The following is a 21,506-nucleotide window of genomic DNA, read 5'->3' on the forward strand; positions in this document are numbered from 1 at the left end:
CCGCTCACAGCTCCGAAAACTCCCCCCAGAGAATCCTTTTCCTGGTGTGAATGTATTAAGAAAAATTAAGAAAAAATATATATAGCACAAACACCACTGTGTGTAAACTTTATTTCTCTTTCTGTATGCATGAGTTGTGCAGGTAAAGGGAGGGCTTTGTGGCGTCCCAGAGGTGACACCACATGTGGCACAGAGCCGGTCAGTGTATCACACAGGGGCCGTCGGGGCAGCACAGGAAGTAAAACAGTCGACCAAACTTGTCACCACTTTGAGCAGCTTTTTTTTTTTTCCTCAAGACTTTGCCATTTTATTCACCTGTTGTTTTTGCATTTTGTCCTTTTTCTTACAAAAATCATTATGCTTTTTTAAGACTACAACAACACACTATAGACAATACATACGGTATTCCATAATATTTGACTTCTTTGATTAGTTAAGGTATTTCAATATATCTTAAATTATACACGGTTTTCAGTACAATAATGATTTTTCTTTTTTATTATTATCATAATTATTATTATTATTATTGAGCCACCAGGATGTGAGCTGATGTTCCCCCTCTTGTGTTTTCACCTCCTCAAGTCTGCGGGAGCTTCATCATCGCTCTCTGTTAGTCGGGTGAGAGAGTTTCATCGAACATCACTTCGTTTTTGACACAACATTAGTAATACTTGATATACTTTGAGTGTAACATGAAAATTGTGCTCCTGGTTGCAGCTTTATAGTTTGGCAGCACATGCACAGACTACGGCATATAGCATTTTTTTTTTCAATTCACCTCCTTTCTTTCTTTCTTTCTCCCGTCTTTTTGTCACAATCATCCTGTAAACTCCTGATCAGAGTCCGAGAAGTCGAGGAAACAGGTTTTTCGCGGCTGCAAGGGAGTGGAAATTTCATTGAGTGTCTCTTGGTTCGGTGACGTAACCTCCCTGAAGGCTTTAGAGGCTACACACGCACGCACACACACAGACATACACAGACGGTACCATAACCTCATGAACAAGTGTTTCTTAGTCTGTATACAGCAAACACTTTGTACCTGTTTGTGAGAGGACAAACAAAACTATTGCACAGTAACTGTCTTTCTAATCAGAGCATGAGACAGTTGTGAAAATAAAACGTGAACAAATGAGCCCGTTTTTTTCTGCCACCTCCCTCGGAGCATGTAAGGCCGTAACAGTGCTTCAGGAGCGAGGGGGAAGACGCACACGCGCCCCTCTGCTCCTCAGTAAACAAAGTCTTTCCCGTCAGTGCTGAATGTCTAGGAGAAAACAAAGAGAGAAGCTGCTCTATGGTTAATAAAGTCGATACGGAACAGCAACAGGACAGAGTGGTTCGGTGTCACTAATGTGATCTTCGGTATGTTAAATTCCTCTAGGAGCTGAGAGGTGACTTCATGCTGTGTAGATCGATGATGCAGTTATAATGTCCACGTTGAGAGAAGAGGAGAGGAGAGGAGAGGAGAGGAGAGGAGAGGAAAGGAGAGGAGAGGAGAGTCCAACAGCCTTGATGCCATCCTGAAGTATGTGTGTGTGGAGAGAGAAGAGATTGAAGAGTTTCTATTGCAGTTTCAGTAGATTTGGGTGAAGGCCCGGGTGAGTTTCAGAGGTCTCTCCGTGCCGTCAGTTGAAACCCATTGCAGCATGGCTGGGTGTGGTTCAGGTCTGAGTGTGTGTGTGTGAGGGGGGGGGGAGAGAGAAAAGGGGAGAGGGGTGGAAAAGGTGGGATCAGGCTTCTACATATTGAAGCCATATGCGGCAGGCTGAGCAGGGTATCCCGCGGCGGCAGCGGCAGCGGCAGGCGGAGCAGTGTATCCTGCGGCGGCAGCAGCGGGCGGGGCATTGTATCCTGCGGCGGGGACAGGCTGAGCAGGGTAGCCCGGGGCAGCAGGGTAGCCATAGCCTGGGTACGCTGGCTGGGGAGCCACTGGAGTAGAAGAGGCTGTCAACATCAGTTGCTGACCTGATCACACAAACAAACATGCAAAGAATCAACTTACAGGTTTTGTTTTGTGCTTTACCAAATAGGACATCTTTGTCATTGAGTGTTTACTTAATTTAAGTTTCTGTACGCGATACGATACTCAAACATCAGTCAAAGGAGACCGTTCCCTTCCTTGATCGTTTTATATCAGTTCTTGTGCATGTAAAAGGTTTTGAAAGGTAGAAGTCTGCACCAACAGAAGCTCCTCTGTCTCACAGAAAACACTGCTCCCGAAACGCCTTGTCAGTAGTCCTGTGTTAAATTCTGTGACTTTGTGACATCAGCGTTTCAGACAGAGAGGGAATACAGAGCTGCAGCACTGGACAGTATGAGAAAAACGGATGTTTTTTGAGCATTAAAAGCATGCAAACCTGTTCTAGAAATGAGCCTTTAAAGAGCTCTGTCTAGATTTTGTGCCAAAAAATTGCAGTAATGAAAAAATGGATCATAGGATAAAAGCCCTTATCAAATAATACAGTAGCTGCTAGACAGGAAGGCTAGATTCATTCTTTGTAATATTGTATGTAAAATGTAAATGACAAATCTTTGTGTGTCTGCTTTTCTTACAGAGAAGTCAAAATCAGTAGTCTGACTACACACGGACACACATTTGCCTGTGTGCTTGAAGTTTTAGTGAACTGCTTTACTATTACCGTCATCCAATAAGCACATGTTTGATTAATGTTGATTTTCAACACCACCAGTTGTTTTTCACTGGGGTTTAACAGACACAGACAGATAAATACTGCAGCTCACAGCCTGCTGTTTTCACAGCAGGAGGCAGTTTTCTCCAATTTAGGGAACCACAGAGTCTGTCCCCGCTGGGTTTTAGGCTGCCTGTAAACCTACCAAACACCATCGGCTGAGGCTCCGTCACCTCTTCTTCAGTTTTCCTTTGGCTTTCTGCCTCCTCCAGTTTGTCCACCTGAGGGCAACAAAGAAAAGAGGATAGATCAGACGTGGATCACTCACACACTGTAGAGAATAAAACAAAGACTGATCTCACACATTGTAGGTATCCTGCAGAAACCCTGAAACTCCATTAAAGTCCAACATAAGCTCAAACTGTAACAAAGTAAGCTTCTGTAAATTAAAGATTTTTGCTGGACATCTACAATGAAGTGATCACAGTGGTGTGCCAGTTTTATTTGAATGGCAAATTTATGTCTTCTGACTACAATAAACCATAAACTCTAAACTAAACAGAAACTAAACTTCAGTGAAGCTTTTATTTTATATCTAAACAGATAAATACTGATAAATATGACAAGTTAACACATAAGATTTATCATACCCACTTCTGAAAAACAAAACTACACACAGGACTTCACAGTGCAGCTAAGGTTACCTCAGAGAAGATGCCATGCATGTTTGGTGAGAATTTCTAAAACAGCCTCCAGTACAAATGTTAAGTCAACAATTAAAGGGTCTGTTCACCCAAATCACTAAAAAAAACAAAGTACACACTTAAACCTCTCCAGTGGTATCTAAACATGGACTTTTACTCCAACTATCACCCCAGAGACTCAAAAGCTATCTGTCTTTCCAGATTGATGTCCCTGTGTCGACAATTGTATTTTTTTTATTCAGTAAAAAATGGTGACATCGAGGTCTGTGGATTGTCATGGTAGACAAGATAACAGGCACATCGATCTGCAGACGCACAGCTTTCGATTCTCTAAAATGTCATTTTGTGAATGTTCTGAGCACCAGAGATTAAAGTAACAGTCTCAGTGACGGGGCCGAGCACTGCAAGTACACCACGGCTAAATACCGCTGGAGGGGACATGTTTTGTTTTCTTGGGATTTGTGTGAATTGTCCCTTTAAAGAGAAAAATTATAGTAGGGATTCAAGGATTAAAGAAGTATTACGTTGTGTATTATTAAGTAAAGGAGAAGCTACATGCCTAAATGCTGCTGCTACATTTCCAGCCATTCAGCGTTAAATAAACGACAGTCACAGCTCCCACATGCATCCCATTCATGGCTGTAAGCAGGCCATCCCGACACGAGTGTTCTTCTGGACTAAAAAAATCAAGCTATGTATTAGAAGCTCACAGGTTAAGCTCATCCTCGCCAGGCAAACAGTATCGGCGCAGTGAGTTGGTCATAGTGCCGCTAAAGTGTTTACTAATTCCGTTTCTTTTTTTCTAGCCGGTAAGTGCAAAAGATATATTCAGGCATTGTGCTTCAACTGTGGAGAAAGCTGAACAGCAAAGAGGTTTCTGATGTAAGAGGAGGTCAGTTTAAATATAGAGTCGATTTAGTAGAACTACTGTTGAGTCCTAATTTCTAGAAATAAAGAAAAAAGTTTGGACAAAAGAGTGAAAATGTTAACTTTCTGCATGAGTGTGAATGAGAAATAATTTCCAGAATATAATATTTGACCCTAAGTTTCTAATTAAAATGGACAGGATCTTATCATTCAAAACAAGGCTGCAACTAATGATTTTTTTCATATTCAATGAATTTTCTGATTATTCACAAGATTAATCAATTATTCATTTGGTATACAAAATGTAGAAAAAGGCTCATCGCAATTTCCCAGAGCCCAAAGTGATGTCTTCAAGTTACTTTTTTGTCCAATCAACAGTCCCAAACCCAAAGACTCTTCATTTACTGTCATAAATGACGAAGAAAAACCGTAAAACCCTTCTTTTAAAAAGCTGGAGCCAGCAAATGTTTGAGTATTTTTGCTTGAAAAATTGTTTCCAATAACTTTTCTTTTAATCCACTTATCGATTAATCATTGCAGCTCTGAGGGCCACAATGTCTATAAATGTCTGTGCTGTCTCTTGGTATTTCTTCAACTACTTTGAAGTAAAAATGAGCTGGTATTTCTGTTCCTGTCTGGCTGCAAGATTCAACCCCAGCCAGTTTGACCAGTGCTTTATGGAACAAAGCTTTCGGTCTGCAGAGGATAAACTGTCTGATCAGCTGAAATAAACTGAGGGAATTCCCCCTAGGCAGAGGAAACATTTGAGGTTAGTGTTTGAGGCCCCTGCACTGATCAGTATAGTTAAAATATCTGAAACTAAACCTTTGTTAACCTGGAGTTAGAAACATGGGGATGCATCTATGAAGCCTGGAGTGGCTCGCTCTCCTCACCTGCACTCATTACTAGTCTTTGGAGAGCACTGTCCAGGTGGAAAGGTCACTGTGTTTCTCATATATTACTACTGCACAATGAAATAATTCTGCTGATTTTGCATCAGCACAACTGGAATTATCAGGATTTTTTTTGAAATGCCACTTAGCACTAGATGCAGCCCCAGGAGGTGTTAGAAGGTGAAAGGTATCTGTTAGGCCAGGACCGGCTAATCCTGGTCCTGAAGAATGAGACGGTGCACAGGCTTTGGCTCCTGCCATCAACACAGCGTTTAAAGAGACCACACTAAACCATGATACATACTAAACCACTAAACCTCACTTAATACATTAAAACCCACCAAACTAGAACATAATTGAATATTTTTACATCAGCAGCATTCATTATCCTTAGAGAGCAGCAGCTAATTTGTCTTTCCATGGTTAACAGGTAGCAAGTGTATTTCTTTATAAAGTCTTTTTTAAGCCTTATAGTCAGAATGTATCAGAAAACAAAGATTTTTGTTCAAAGTCCCAGATTATAGTAAGCTAAATCCATATTTAGTCTGTTTCTTATCTTCATATTTTCATGATTTTGTTTCTGCTTCACAGCTCAGAGTTTTAAAATTCATACTAACTAATTTAGAAACTGCTGCGGGAGATAAATTCAAAATTCATTTAAAAAACAAACAAACAACATGTTGTGTTGGTGCTGAAGTGGAACAAAAGCCTGCACACACCACGACAGCTCTCCAGGACCAGCAGAGCTAGTTAGGCCGTACTCAGTCTACTGCCCATGCTAGGTTCCTACATCAGAAACCTGAGAGATCAGTTACAACAGAAACAGACAGAACACATAAGAGAAATAAAAAGAGGGCCAGAGACCGTCACCTTCGCTGCAAACTCATCAACCTGGAAAAGAACCCAAAGAGATGACCCCGCGTGACCTCACATGTCTACAGGTCAACATTACAGGACATCATGATGACCAGAGGGAGTTCACTGGCAAATATACTTTACTACCATTACTTGAGAAAGCATTTCTCTCCACCTTTTTGTCTCAAGCATGTCTGTGTGAGCTAAGAATTCTCTGTGTGATCTGTTTTTTTTTTTATGCTATTGTCCACGTCTCACCTGTCAGGACAAGTTTCTACAGGAAATTAAACAATCTAAAAAAAATAAACCAAGTTTAGTACACAGTAAAAATGCAGTTTGCACTACAAATAATACACAATAACAGAACCTATTTTTACTTTAAGCAAAAACTACAAATGAACAATAAAAGATATTAACTCTTTGTATCGTTCTTCAGTGGAGTACTTACCTTTGTGAGGTACTCTCTCATGACCTGGATGAAGTACGGCATGGCAAAGTCCATGATGTTGTGCCTCCAGGCCAGCTCCAGCACCACGTCAGGGTGCAGCAGGTCATAGGAGGCGAACAGGCAGGCGGCAAAGCACTCCTTCCTGCCCTCCTCCAGGAACCACTGGAGCAGAGTCTCTGCCAGCTCGGCATCCTTTGACTCTGCAGCGTACAGCATGGCATCCTGGGAGAGACAGAAATACAGTTACAGAGTTTAATAATAAATTTTGTCTGCCCATGTATTGACAGCATCTCTAGATAGATCTGTCTAAAGAATAAACAAAGAAACACTGCCCTCTACAGGAACACAGAGGTGAATGTGTGAACGTCATGTTATGTTTGCTTACCTTGTAGAGTTTGTCCTTCTTGCAGAGCTCCACACTCTGTCTCCAGCGGTTGTTGCCCTTGTACAGATAAGCAGCGATACGTCTGAACTCAATCAGTTCGTGTTTCTCTAACCTCTGAGCCAGGCCAATGGTATCAAAGTTGTCATAGGCATCGATGGATGCTCTCAGGCCCTGTGGATAACACACAGAATGAACAAAATGTTACGTCACAGAACAGAAAGGAAGGCGAGTGAAACAGACACCGGTTTGTTTCTTGTAACTCTGCCTCTGCAGTGCCACCTCGTGACTACAGAAGATATTGGTCACGCTTAATTTATCAGGTCTGCAAATTTCATGGTAAGCTGGTGGTGATTACCAAGTTACATATTATTAAGTTACCACATTATTGAAAATGACCCCCAACATGATTTAATAATAACATTCTGCCATTTTCCAAATAGCAGTTAATAAATAGCTGATCATTTCTATCATACATTGATCCAGGAGCTGGTTTCTGCTTAACTTGAGCTTATTGTGCCATTTAAATTTCCCAAACAATATTCTGATCATTTTCAATGAATTTTAAATATGCTGCTTGATAATTACCACTGGATTTTTATGCTACCAAAATATTTCATATGTGAAGAGAACAGCCTCCAAAACCTTTACAATATGTTGAATGTTGAATAAGACTGAAACAAACCAGATAGTGAAAAAGTGTAAGTCACTTTTCATCACATTACGTTGTCTACATTCAATCATCAACATCAGTGACAGACCTGGTAGTCTTCCTCCTCTGTCAACAGGTTGTTGAGCGCTTCGTTGACTGACTTGTTGTTGTGACTCTGGACCGACCTCAGGTAAGGTTTGACCAACTTCAGCTGATTCACCTGGTCGAGCAAAAACAACCCAGGTCATATCATGTCAACCAAGTTTGGAACTGCGTACTAACAATAAAGAGAATATGCTGGAAAGATGCCACTTCAAAAACAAGCATCATTAAAGAAACAATGGATACTAGATGTTTGTTTTTTGTGATAAGTTGGAAAAATTCTGCCAATGGAAGAAGTGAAAACAATATCTAACTGGAAATTATTCTGTCTAGGTAATCATACCGTATACCTATTGTAATGAGATATTTTGACCAGAAATGACACAAATTACCTTGCTGAAAAAGGAGACTGCTCGGCTGTGGTCGAGCCGCGGAGACAGAATGGTCAGCAGGTCGTTCATTAAGAGGGGTTTGAAATCCAGGTAGAAGGAAAGAGATTTATAGTACAGCTCCACATTAGCAACCTGAGGAGAAAACATAATATTCAGATCACAAAAGGTATAGATGTTTTAAAATATAATATACAGGTCAGTTATAAATACTACCAATTACCTTAGCAATAATGTCTTTGAACAGCCCTTCTTTCCAGGCGTCTGTCGGATGAGACATCATTGTGAGGACAGCGTTGTCATACTCCTCATATTTATCGTAAAGGAAAACCAGCTCTGCCCATAAATGAGACTGCTCTGCTGCACGGAGGACCTGATGAAGCGCAGAACAAAGTCATTCAGGACTCAACTTGAAGCACTCTTTCACTCAAAGCCTTGTTAAAAATCATGGGACTCAAATAAGGTGGGTTTGGGGTAAACAATGCATTTTTTCATGCCCCTTTTCTTAAAAACAGAAAACACCTTATTAGATCCCACTAATCAACAGCCAATGACATGACAAATGAAAGCTAACTGAGAAGATAAAATAGGCGACCAATAAAAACAAAAAAACAGCTGAAGGAGTCGTCTGTGCAAAACTTTCTTTCCAGTTTGCTGATGGGAAGCAAAAATCTTTGCAGTGTAATAAATCAAAGGAGTTCACGACACACAAGCAGCCTCCTCGTGTATGATGAACTCTTTGATTTATAACAAAAGATATAATTGTCTTCACACACACACACACACTCACACTCACTCACACACACACACACTCACACTCACACTCACTCACACACACACACACCTTTGGGATGTTGACTCTGGACCAGAAGAGCTCCAGGTGCTCCCTCATCTTCTGAGGTTTGAACTTGGAGTAGAGGATGGCGAGCTCGGTGAACATGCCCATGTGAGCGCGCTCCAGTCCCAGCGCAGCCTCCAGCAGAGCGATGAGCTCCTCAAAGTACCCGCGGTCCTGATAGTAGCTGATCAGGTCCTCCAGCTCGTCGGCGTGGATCACTATGTGAAGGCCACAGATTTGTGCCAGACGGAACTCCTCACCATCCACACATGCAAAACACACCTGAGGACGGGAGGGCGGAGATCAGAGTCACCAAGTGAGTTTTGTTAAAGGTCAATAGAGTAATTGTTCCATCTTTTCTTTTTTTTTTTTTTATAAATGGCGAGGTGCTCAAATGAGCTAGTAAAAGCCAGTAAAAGATACATTTTTTTGCCTGACAAAAGATGAGCAAACCTTCTATGATGAAAAGAAAGGATACAAATAATGTATGACATCTGTGCATGTGCCAGTTACCTCCTTCCACGTCCGTGTGCTGTTGGCTTTCCTGGCGCTGTCCACAGCCGCCTGGTACTCTCCGAGGTGGACAAGTGTCGACGCAAGGCGTGCAAAGTTGGACACATTGTTGTACAAGAGCTTGGCTGCTTCATACATCCCCTCTTCGTAACATCTATCGCCCACCTGGAGGGGGAGAGGCAGAAGAATTAGCAGTGACTGTTTCACATTATATTACAGAACAACATCCACCTTCAACTACAAAATCCTCTCAGCACCACAGCTGTGGCGGTTCTCTGACCTGCTGTATGTGAGCATTGTTGGGCCCACTGACAAACTCTTCCAGCTCAGCCAGACGGTTCGTTTTAGCTAAAGCAAAGATCAGCTCCGTCTCCACGTACGACTCCCTCGCTTTCTTTCGAGCCATCTGGAGGAATTTAACCAAGTCTTCCCAGTTATCTGCAAAACACAAACAACACCTTGAAGATGAACTCAGATCAATGACACAAGAAAGACGACCAGTGTGATCTGCTGGTGTGAAGCAGAGTTCTGCTGTCGAGTGAAGAGGCTTACTGTTCTTGCTGGCGGCGTTGACCACCTCCATGTACGCTGAAGGGTCAACGGCTTTAATATACGAGTCAATGGCCTCCTTGACCAGGTCTCTTTGCAGCTGAGCTCTGCCTAACTGGCTCCACACGGCAGGTTCATTACAGCGCTCTGCAAACTCATAGGCACGATCCAAGTTCCCTATGTGCTCTATCAGTACCTAGAGAAATGAGGAGAGACATCGAGATAAAACACCACGAATAAAAGTGTATTTGAACAGTGCTACTTTATGGTTTATATTCAGCAGTGTGAACAGGAGTGATCATTTCAGTTAACAGCAATTGACACCAATACAACCTGCACACTGACTGCCAGCACAAACCCCTTTTAAAGCTGCACCTTTAAGCAGTAACACAGTGCGTCACCTGTATGGCGGAGGTGTTGACATCAAACTTCTTGAAAATGGCAAACGCTTCTTCAAAGAGCTCGTTGCTGATGGCTATATTGGCGATGTCCGGAGCATCATAGTTGTCTAGCCTGTTAATGTACTCCATCACACGCGTGCGGTCGGCCTTGATGGCCGTCAAAATCAGAAGGTTCTGGAGGTTTCTGGGAAAAGTAACCGGACAGATTATTTAAAAAGATGAAAAAATGTATTGTTAGCGTAATGATTATGCCTGCTGTAAGGCTGCTGTACCTGTGCTCGCTGAAGACGGAGTTATCAAGCACGATCTTCTCCAGCAGCTCAATCAGCTCATTGGGCAGGTCTGCGGTCATGAAGGCCTTGACTGTGACCGACACTTCCTCCGGGTCCTGGGTCTCTGACAAGGCTGTCTGCACCACCTGAGAGGAGGCAAAACAAGAATAAACATAGAAGCACAGCACTCATTCACGGGAGTGAGGAGGACAGCCGTCGCAGGACACCTCACCTGGTCGATGAGTTGTCTTCTGAAGGGATTGTTTTCTTCTAACACGTTCGCCCAGAGCTCTGGATCTTTCCGTCGCACCAGGTATCGGGCCTCACTCTTGAATAACGAGTTCTCATTGCACACCTGAGAAGAAAAGATATAAATCCGTCAAAGATTTATCCATTTCAAAATAATTTCAGTGATCAACTAAATGTGATCTACACACTTTGATGAGCTCCAGGTCGCACTGTCCTCTCTCGTAAGCAACGCAGGCCAGGTGGGGGTCTCTCTTCTCGCAGTATTTTCCGACCACGGCGCTGTCGTAGAACGGGTTCTCCTTCAGGAAGCGTTCGGGTGTGTTGTTGCTGTCAATGTAGATCTTGGCCAATGCATTGTGGGTAGCCGGCTCCTCGCATCCCTCATGGATACGAGACTCCAGCCACGGCAACAGAAGTTTCAACCTGAGAGGTAAATGGAAATAACGGATGGAAATAAAGTTTTATCTTCAGCAAATAACATTAAGAGGAAACCTTTAACTTGCATACATGGCTGTAGTTTTCCAAGAGTATAATACACAACAACAACACTAGATGGCAGTGTTGTGCATTCAGCAGCATTAACGTAGTCATCTTTACTCGGTCACATTCACATTTTTCAATACAGAACAGAGAAAGAGGATTTGCACAGGAAATAGCTTCAATGGATCAGGAACAATCAGTCTGCAATATGGAGGCATCCACATAAACAACAAAAAGCTTGGAAAGCAGTTCTTCTGAAAAGCCCAGAGAGAATCAACTAAAATAAATGTATTTCAGCTTCTGTGGTGCAAAACTGGCAAGCGAACACAGAGTAAAAGACAAACACAGGAGGCTGCACATTCCTCATATTTATTTATGACCATTTTTCAACCAGTTCTGTTTGTTTGTTGATTTATGGACATCAGATGGCATTATAAATATTTAATTTTCTGCCGTCAAGGTGCCTCTAACATTTTTTGTTGATCCTCTCAGTATCGAGAAAGAGAAGATTATTATTCAGAATAGGTTTACCTCTTGGATGCTTACTTACAAACTGGCCCATTCTGTCGTTACCAGACAATATAAATTGTGAAGTGATTCAAGCAGACCACAAACATGTCTTGTGTAACCGTAGACCTCTCCCAATGACTACATCAGACACACAGATTCTATTTTTGCAATTGGTGCCAATCCTTTTGACACACAAGTATTAATCGGTTGTCACAGCCAAGGTGACATAGAGGATGTTCACATTTGGTATCAACATGCCTGATCTGATTACCAAGTACACTGCTTATCAACGCGAAGGCCCAAATAGTTTGAATTTGTTGTAGACAGCGTTTTACTAAGTTGTTTTAAACTCTGAACGCTGTGTGCGACCAGATCTAAAATACGCCCTCAGTGTGTCCTGGGGGTGTTCACACCTGTTCACTTTTGATTGGATTACTCAGGACGCAAGTTGATATTACATGTGAACAGTCTCATAGAGAAGCAACAACAAGAATGATGACGAGCAATAGTGGAAGGCATTGATCATTTACCTGTTCCTCTTCTCCACCTCCTCCACCAGCTCATCAGTGGAAAACTGCCCTCTGACCACCATGATCAGGTTCTTAATGACGTCCTCGGCACAGTCCACATCCAACAGGCCACCTATCACCACTGGTAAACGACTGGGGTTCACCTGAAAACAAGTGCAACAATTTCTAAATGAAGACGTCGACAAAGATCTTAAAAAAAAGGCTCAGATTAAGTAATTAGCAGGTATCAAGTCTCAGCTGTTGTCTTGCTCTTACTTTCTGTACATAGATTTCAATGTACTTCTGTAGATTGTTGCGGTAGAGATAGAGCACCAGGTCATGGACGAAGTCAAAGCGATCACACACGATGATAAGAGGAAGCTGGTCCGTTAGCTTGGCCTCCTACAGAAGGAAAAGAAAAACATGAGATTAAATGGATAATCAAAAAATCACTGCTGAATGATAAAATCATTAACACTCAGGATCTTTTCACCTTGAGGAAGTTTTTCACCCTCTCCGAGTCATAGCAGTTGCTCTCTCGACAGATTCTCTCCACTTCTTTGATCTGGCCCGTTTTACAGGCAGCCTGGATGTACTTAAAGTGAACATCAGGCTCCTGGCTGAAATTCACAATCGACCCGAGGAAGTAAAACAAGCCTTGGATAGAGATGGCAGGGGAGAAACAGAACAAAGGTCAGCTCAGTCTTTGTTCACTTAGATTGGCAATTTTACCACTTTAGGAAATCCTTTAATACTAGAGGTGGGAATCACGAGACAGCTCACAGTTCAATTCCAATTCAAAGGGCTACAATGCCATTGTGAGATGATTATTGTTGCATTTTGATGTCTAAACATGATTTATTTTATCATATTGTGTGACGAATAACTACTTTTAAAACATAGTGTATTTATCATTATCCATTATTGATATAAATGAATTTAGTTGAATTATCTTGCTTTGATCTCCGTAAAACGAGGAGAGGGAGCCAAAATTGTGTCTGTATAACACATTTGTCGTGGTGTCTCCAAGACATTCAGCTCTAAACTATGGATTCTTAACATTTAAGAAACAGGCTAACAAAGTAGCCTAGCTTAGAACATCAACATGACGCAGATTGTTACGTTATGTTAGGTTACGTTACATTTTAGGAAGAGGTTCAGGGAACAGCCCGGTCTTACAAAATTAGTATGTTAATAATAAGGTTGAGAACTGGGTTTCAAATTTCTGATCATTTCTTTTTTCTGCATTGAAACATTATCTTCCAAGAGAAAATCTCAATGCATCCAAGTACTGATTTTTTCTCCTTCACATCATCTTGCTTGAATCCAACGTGCACCAAAGTCTGCACTCATGTGTGACACCTACCCTCATAACTCTTGAAAGACTCAAAGAGCTCCACTAACGACTGAGTCCCCAGCTGCTCGTGATACTTAGACGCTACCTGGACACAGAGCTGCAGGTTCTGCCTAATGTTGGCCGACAGCATGGCCCTTAAACACTCCAAGGAGTCTTCTACTGACAAAGAGCCAAAGAAGTTCACCAGCCACTAAAAGGAGAATAAGAACAAGAACGAAAAGAAGAGAGGTAGTTAAACAGCAGGGCTCCTCGGAGAGTGATATTCACAGGTGTGACAAAGCATCCAAAGGCGTACCTCAGGGTTGAGCAGATGCGTGTGCACCACGGCTCGTTTGATATCATACAGATCAGTGTAGTGTTCGAGAGCTCTCTGCAGCAGACCCGCCTTCTCACACAGCTGAGCTACGTGTGCACGATCATAGTGGGTGAACATCTGGTTCCCCAGGATGGCATCTGCTACCTGATAAAAGTTCATTCACACATGAAGACACAAATCATGTTCAGTGTTATCACAGGTGAGGTCGCTTTCTGTAATCAGGACAGGCACTGCAGCCTGGATGTTCACCTGGGGTGCGTGTATGAGGTTCATCTCAAGCAGACGTGTCTGTAAGTGTCCTTCGGCGGGTCGGTTGTTCTTTAGAGCATCCAACAGGAAGGAGGTGCACTGCTGGATTAGGTTTCCCTCCATGAACACATCTACAATCTACCAAAGGGCAGGAGACATAAGAACAAAGAACATAAGTAAGGGAACATTTTTAGTTTTTTTAATTCCTACCAGCATTGAATCCTGATGTGAGATAGCGTGCGTGGTAAGATTACAGTCACACACTATTAATAATCACAAGCCCAGTAGCCAGATGCTTGATCTTTTCACATTAGCGACATCTGTGGAGGACACAAACGAAAAAAGGGCGGGCGCGTTAGAAGCATCAAGTCATCAAAACCCTCTGTTTGAGATTTGTCCTGCGCAGAGTGGTGATGTGGCCTTAAAAGGGAGGAGGGGGTCACTGACTCAGTGAATTCCTGACATTGCTGCCACATCTGGAATAACAAAGATGGAGGCTCCCACACTGGGCACTTTGTGTGTTTGCGCGCTTGTGTGAGGGGTAAACGTGCAGATTCTGAGTGAGTGAGGTGGTCATGTTGCTGTGGGAGCGTCACCTGGTTGATGTTGGCCAGCGGCTCCTCGTCCTGGACCAGCATCTGGGCAAACTGCAGGCCCTGGTCTGGATTAACTCGCATCACATTTCTCAGCAAGAACACCCAGTCAGGGGTGTAGCCCACCTGCAAAAATACATATAAATTAAATTCTCAATTCAATAATGATGAATTCACACAAACGTAGTAATAGACACCTATTTTAATATCCTCTACTCATTAAGCAAACTCTCAAATTTACAATAGACATCAGACATGACAGAAAATGTTCACGGATGGGTAATGTTTTAAAGTCTTATTTACATCACGTTTAGTCACATTCGCCAACTTTAAATAAGGCAATAAAAAAAGTATAAGGTTACCTTTTTAGCATATAGCACTATCTTTTGAAACTGGCCAGTCTCAGCGAAGCACTGGATGACCTTGTTGGGGACGTTAGCTCTGAGGTACACACTAAGAGCGAGGGTGGGATCGGAGGCCTTCACCAGGTCTCCCAGCTCCTCTGAGCACTCCAGCTACAACACATACACAATCACAGGTACCAGCTGTGAGTCAGCGATCGATGATGAGATAATACGACAGGTTAAACATCATTTTTAAACACCAGCCCTACCTTGTCCTCCTTTAGCCATTTCTCCAGCAGCTGCTTGCGGCCCTGCTGCAGGACGGGCCTGCACAGCTCCAGAGACTCAAACTTGTTGAGCTGGCCCTGGTCCAGCAGAATACCAAAGTACTGCAACAGCGGAGAGGCCTGACCTGGCTGGGCCGGGACACTCTGAAACTTACGGATGGTCTCCGCCGTCCGGAGGATGCCCTGAGGGGAGGAAAGATCGGGATGAATGGAGGAATTATGGGAGCAGAAAAAGTGAAAGAGCATTTGGATTAGGTCATTTGAACCAGAATTTCATATTTACTGTAGCATGATGATATACAACCCCTCTGAAAAATGTGTTTATGACATCATTGGGAAACTGAATTACAGTGGACATACCTGGTATAGTTTTTAAATCATCAGCAGGAGAATACTCACACTGTGCAAATGAAACATGTTTGATATTTTTGATATTTTGCCAATGCACCTGCGGCAAATCAGGATGTGCAAACACTACACACAGGTTTACCTTGGGAGCCGATGCAGCAACCTTTGCAGCCTCTGAATAACTTCCCTGGGCGAACAGGGTGTTGAACTTCCTGGCAAATATCTCCTCAGCCCCAGCAAGGTTTGACCTCACAGCCATCCTCAGGGCGAGATCGGGGTTCTGCAGGACGTTGGTGGCGTAGTTGACAATGTTTTCCTCTTCGACGCACACTGACAAGACCTAGAAACAAAAGAGCAGATGAACATATTCTGTAAACGAGGTCATTACTTGAAATTACGTATAGCCGGTTTACTGCTAGTTCCTCACCTGTCCCTTCTTGTTGACCCCGATGATTCCCGAGGTGGCTTCGTGAGGAGCAGTCACAAAGATGGTTTCTGCGCTGATTCGGTTCATGTAGATACACACTCCAGACTCCAGGTCGTACAGGTGAATGTAACCGTACTTTGTGATCAAATATATGACACCGTGCTTGTTACCAATCTGAGGAGAACCAGAGGGAGAGAGAATATAAGCATTCAGCAGTCGACTTAAGTTTATTTAAAACTAATGAGCAGCAGGGGTCTTTTCTTACCTGCATAGCTACAGGAAAATCTGTCTGGGCCTCTGGAGGGAAAAACACATCCACCGCTTTCTTAGCAAATGGCTGGTTTCCTGCAGCCGGCTGACCAACTTCAATGATGTGCAGCTGGAAGATAAAAGCCCACACGATCACAGAAATGACCAAAGTGAAGTAAATACGGACATGAAGAACAACAGAAGGGAGTCCCTGCACTTAAAAGGAATAGTCTGGGCTTTCTGAAGTGGGGTCGTATGAGGTACCTTTTCATAGTCAGTCTATTAACATCTAACAGTAGATGGCAGTTGAAACAGTTTCAGAGAAGCAGCAGTAGTACCACTGCAGAAAGCAAAGCGGTGGTCCTCTATATTTCGTACATTTTCACCACTTTACCTTGCCGTGGACAAGTTTTTCCTCAGAAACTAAAGCAGCTATATCCATCTATATCTCTTCATATCAGCCAGACAAAACAGTCATTTTACCTTGCAGAAGATTAGATTTGCCTGTCCACCGCTGCCTTGATTGCTTTATTTGTTTGTGTTATTGTGTGACTTAGAAGTAAAGTCAAATTACTGTTTCCAAAAACAGTCTGGTGGAGTCTGTCGGCTTTTCCATTATAAAGGGCTGTCTGGCAGAAAGGTAAAGTAGACTTTCAAGAGGTAAACATACACTTAACTTAGACATAACTGCTATTGATATGCTTTTGTGTTTTGTTTCTTTCTTTTCTGTGGCTAAAATGCATTTTGCTGCTGCCCCCATCCACAGCACTACACTGACCAGCCTCCTCTCAGAAGTTGTGCTGCGTCGACCACCATCTACTTGGCATAACACCCTGACTTTGGCTAAAGCACCTCATAGGACCTGCCTTAACAAAAAAATCTTCCTTACTTGATGTCAACAAGCATTAAGGCTGTCGTTCTGTGCCATTCTTTCTTCAGAGACTAAATACACTGATAGCATCCTAAGTGAATCCTTGAGCACGATCCAGAGGCCCTCACCTTTCCCCCAGCCTGCGAGCGCACAGCAAAGCAGAAGAGGGTGGAGGGTTTGGCATTTCCCTCCACTTTGAACTCCCCGAAGGCAGCAGCATGGCCCTCGATGGGCTGTGACACTTTCCTGTCGACAGAATACAGCTGCATCGCCCCAACCACGCGGTTTTGCTGCAGGACAAACAGTTGATAACCAGGATTAGAGAAAGTGTGGACTTTTGCTAATACTTTTCAAAGATTTCAGTCATGTCTGCTGTATGAGGCACAAGTAAACATGTTCTTGACTGTTTCATACCTGTGCAGAAATCCCGATCAGCAGCAGCCACTTCTGTTGTTCGTCAGTTCTGTAGTTGATGATCTGACATCCCGCCAGACTGGCGTGCCGGTCGAACACTTTGGTCGGTTGGGAATCCCCCTCCATGCTCCAGTGGTAGACAGCCGAATCCGTCACCAGGGCAACAGTGTTTACCGATATCCACTTCCAGAACATGACCTCCTCTGTCATCGTGTGAGCCTTCACCTTACTCTTCATCTCGATGTTGAAGATCTGCAGCGTCTTGGCGGCTGAGGAACAGAGGGAACAAGTGAGACAGGGCGAGAGAGCGAGCAGGAGATTCAAAGTGGGAGCTCATGAAAGCAAATTTCATGATAATTATAATAAATACGATTACATCTTGGTACAAAATATCACATATTTTCTACCTGTACGGGATTCAATATCTACAACTGCTTCCAGTCTGTATGACATTTTAGCTGAAATGTTTGCAACAAAATCTTTTAATCAACATTTCAGCTGACATGTACATTGATATGTGGATGTTTGAGATTAGATGTTCTGTTTGCTTATAAAAAAAGAAAAGAACATATACTGTAACTCTTGTTGGTGCCTCTTGTCCCAGACTACAGTCTCACTGGCGGCCCATAAAACTTGATTTAAGAGGACAGCTCACAACTGCACACAGTGTGGAAGTTTTGTTGCACACATAAAGAGCGGAGAGCTGATTTCCTAAAATCTAGTCTTGCATCTGAGGATTTTCCTCGGTCGAGCCAGCCCATTCAGTTCACCCAAATGATTAAAAAAAAAATATTTACTCACGTACATACTTGTGTTATCTAGCCACACATATTGGAGATGTTTTATTTGCGCAGGTTACGAGATATCGCTTTCTGAAATTCCTCAACACAATACAGTCGAGAGGAATTTGGTTTGTGGAGTTTACAGCAACGGAAAAAGAAACATTTGAAAGTACGAAACAATGTAGCCATTACTATGAATGATTTACAAACCTCTACATGAACAGGTTCCAGTCTACAAACTTTAGAACTAATAGGATTGCTCTTCATCAGGAGCACTTATTCAGAGAAAGGAAGCTTTTGGCAGCATGTTTGGTGGATTATTTAGACTAGCAGAGACACAGATTATCTATAGAGGTGGTGGTGCTGAATTTTAAATGGAACCATTGCAGTTGCATCGCTGTGAGCACTACAAACAAAATGCCATTATTAGCTCCACTTCAGTGGAAATTAGTGGAAAATTAGTGGAAAGACACACATATCTTGAAACCTGGAAAAATAAAAAACTATTTGCACGGCTAGAGGACAGAGAAAGTCTGTTTTTTGTCATTCTGGTTAGAGTGTTTTATAGTCCAAGGAAGCACCACCCTGCACACTGTAACCTGGCTCACACTTACCGGGTGCAACTGTGCTCTGCCTAAAGAGAGCAGACAGCAGCTTCACAGGGACAATTCACCCAAAGATAAACACATTTTTGTAAACACATTTTTCCTCTTACCTCTATTGCTATTTATCTGTCTAGAACGTTTTGCTGCAGGCTATCAAGTTTTGGAGATATCAACCATAGAGATGTGTGCCTTTTCTCTACCGAACTACACCTCATCACAGAAGGAAATGTACGTCTACTCAAGGACGAGAGTTTTGTGCTCAGGAATTCGGAGAAAAAATAGTGCCTACATGAAACTGCTCACAACAAGGTCGGTGGATTATCTCGAGCTACCAGATCACCACATTTTTTTTGGCTCTTTGAGCACCACAAGTTGAGTGCAAACTGTTCATTCAAGAGAAGACGCGACATCTCTGTGGCCGTCATCTCCAAAACTTTGCAACCCAGCCCAAAACTTCTACATGAGTAACTAGCATCACAGTACGAGGACAAAATGTGCCTCTACATTTTGGGGTGAACCTTCCAAACTTTTATATTCTACGGGTTTGAGCTTGAATAACCTTCATGTTCTTTAGAGTAGACCCAGTTACAACATCCATTTTACCAGTAAACGTCACAACGTAAACAAACAGGTGAGGTGATGCATGAATTATGTGAATATTGAAGCCGTTACAGTTATAATGACACATTAATGGCCTCCCGTATATGCAGTAAGGATCTGAATGCTGATGGCTACTGGCACACGCTCACACAGGCGTGCAAAGACACAAACCCTGCCCCGACTCCATTTAGTATGTAATATCTGATGATGCATACCACACATACACTCTACCAGCATACAGACAAGTCATGCTAACACATGTATAGTTCTCATAAAAGTGCAGTGAGTGGCAGCAGGTCAGGTGAGAGTAAGGGTGTGATACTGAGGCAACAGAAGTCATTTCTAAACAGCTGTCTGTCTTTTGATTGATCTGGGGTCAAAATAGCGCTGCGTACTTGGGAGGAGGGGGGGTTGTGGAAAGCTTTTATGAGAGAGACATGGCTACTGTGTCATCACAACAGAGTGCCAGACGGGCAGACAGACGGAAAGCAACTCACCGTCTGAGAAATGACAGAAAGCGAGGGAGAAAAAAAAGCAAAGTGTCAATCAGGTAAGAATGAGAAGACACAGGCAGACCAGAGGGAAAGGGCAAACAGGGTCATACTATCCTCAGAGGGAGAGAGAGAGAGAGAAGCATTACAGGCAAATCATCCTGATCAGCGCTTGTGTTTGTGCTCTAAGGGCAAGATTCAGTGGCATAAAATCAATCAGCACAACCAATTTAGAACATTCAAGCAATAGAAGTGAGTGCACTCTACATATTTACAGCATTGACGGAGCATTAGTCATTGTATGACCGGAGGCATTCCCACAGCAATGCTAGTAGATGGCTAAATCTGTTGAAACTAATAACAAATAAACAGTGTCAATGCCATGCAGACTTCACTCTGGGAAATTAAACAACCATGATAACCTCAGCTCTTGGTATAAAGCCACTAATAACACCAGCACTGCCAGCAGCTGTTTATTTCTCTCACAACAAAAGTGATAATGTCTGAATGTGTTGTCCTGTGTCTCAACATATCTACGTACTCTTACCTTTCAGGGCGATGACTTTGCTGGCGGGGTTCATGATGGCACTGTCAGCAGAGATCGGCCTCCTGATTGGGTTGGTGGGGTCGGACATGTCCACAATCACCACCTGGTTCTGCTCGCCCACCTTCTCTCTGATGCAGATGAACTTGTCCGACTCCATGGTCAGATAGCTGAACCCAATGTTGGCTGGGTTCACCCCCATGTTCTGCAACTGTAAACAATAAAACAACACAAATATTGTTGTTAATGTATCAGTAATTATAACTTAGTAACTGGTTTATGTAACAATGATGATGGATGACACAGTGTACTAGCTGCCTGTAGGAAGTAGCTCAGGTGGTCTTTTAGCCGAGCAAATGGGGGGGGGGGGGGGGGGGGGGGGTCATCGCGGGCGACGGGATGAACTCAACCTGCGTCCCAGGGAACACTGCTAGACACCAGAGTGAGACCGAACACAGTCTCTAAGAGCAACAGATTCCAGTTTAACCAAGATGCACTCAGGCGGTGATTTCCAAGAATAAAAATCAAGGGATGAGAAGACACAGCAGGCGGGGACAGGATGGGTGTGCAGCAGCAGAGGACTGAGAGACAGTTGGGCATCAGCAGCGGGCAAAAATTAATTAATTTAATTAACAGTTAATCCTGTCTTAGTAAGGTAAAAGAGAGAAATCTTAATTCAGTTCAGCTGTATTTTTCTCATAAAGGAACATAAATGTAAGACATCTCATTTCTTGACATTTTGTTTTAATTTCAGGTTAAAATTCTGGCCATGAAATACAAATTTCATAC

General features: G+C 42.9%; 1 protein-coding gene across 5 annotated transcripts in view; it reads right to left on the reverse strand.

Annotated features, from left to right (window-relative positions):
• Positions 1-80: 80 nt before the first annotated feature.
• Positions 81-21,506, reverse strand: part of cltcl1 (clathrin, heavy chain-like 1) — a 29,983-nt gene continuing 8,557 nt past the window's right edge. Inside the window, exons 2-33 of one of the 5 annotated variants that reach the window (XM_030416642.1) lie at positions 20,721-20,928; positions 20,180-20,182; positions 17,696-17,964; positions 17,410-17,571; positions 16,427-16,540; positions 16,162-16,335; positions 15,877-16,074; positions 15,369-15,569; positions 15,118-15,270; positions 14,759-14,881; positions 14,163-14,300; positions 13,893-14,057; positions 13,607-13,787; positions 12,734-12,897; positions 12,517-12,642; positions 12,262-12,404; positions 10,930-11,164; positions 10,725-10,847; positions 10,493-10,638; positions 10,221-10,404; positions 9,823-10,015; positions 9,551-9,708; positions 9,271-9,435; positions 8,764-9,039; positions 8,143-8,292; positions 7,923-8,054; positions 7,538-7,648; positions 6,780-6,950; positions 6,395-6,616; positions 5,956-5,982; positions 2,833-2,908; positions 81-1,962 (exon numbers count right to left, since the gene is read on the reverse strand). In XM_030416642.1, the coding sequence (XP_030272502.1) occupies positions 1,736-1,962; positions 2,833-2,908; positions 5,956-5,982; positions 6,395-6,616; positions 6,780-6,950; positions 7,538-7,648; positions 7,923-8,054; positions 8,143-8,292; positions 8,764-9,039; positions 9,271-9,435; positions 9,551-9,708; positions 9,823-10,015; positions 10,221-10,404; positions 10,493-10,638; positions 10,725-10,847; positions 10,930-11,164; positions 12,262-12,404; positions 12,517-12,642; positions 12,734-12,897; positions 13,607-13,787; positions 13,893-14,057; positions 14,163-14,300; positions 14,759-14,881; positions 15,118-15,270; positions 15,369-15,569; positions 15,877-16,074; positions 16,162-16,335; positions 16,427-16,540; positions 17,410-17,571; positions 17,696-17,964; positions 20,180-20,182; positions 20,721-20,928 (5,118 nt within the window). In that variant the 3' untranslated portion in view covers positions 81-1,735. Of the gene's footprint in view, positions 1,963-2,832; positions 2,909-5,810; positions 5,891-5,955; positions 5,983-6,394; positions 6,617-6,779; positions 6,951-7,537; positions 7,649-7,922; positions 8,055-8,142; positions 8,293-8,763; positions 9,040-9,270; positions 9,436-9,550; positions 9,709-9,822; positions 10,016-10,220; positions 10,405-10,492; positions 10,639-10,724; positions 10,848-10,929; positions 11,165-12,261; positions 12,405-12,516; positions 12,643-12,733; positions 12,898-13,606; positions 13,788-13,892; positions 14,058-14,162; positions 14,301-14,758; positions 14,882-15,117; positions 15,271-15,368; positions 15,570-15,876; positions 16,075-16,161; positions 16,336-16,426; positions 16,541-17,409; positions 17,572-17,695; positions 17,965-20,179; positions 20,183-20,720; positions 20,929-21,506 lie in introns of those variants that run through there. The other 4 variants (XM_030416643.1, XM_030416644.1, XR_003984044.1 and 1 more) reach the window with 4 other exon arrangements.

The sequence above is a fragment of the Sparus aurata genome, chromosome 5, assembly GCF_900880675.1.
Source record: "Sparus aurata chromosome 5, fSpaAur1.1, whole genome shotgun sequence".
NCBI classification, from domain to species: domain Eukaryota; kingdom Metazoa; phylum Chordata; class Actinopteri; order Spariformes; family Sparidae; genus Sparus; species Sparus aurata.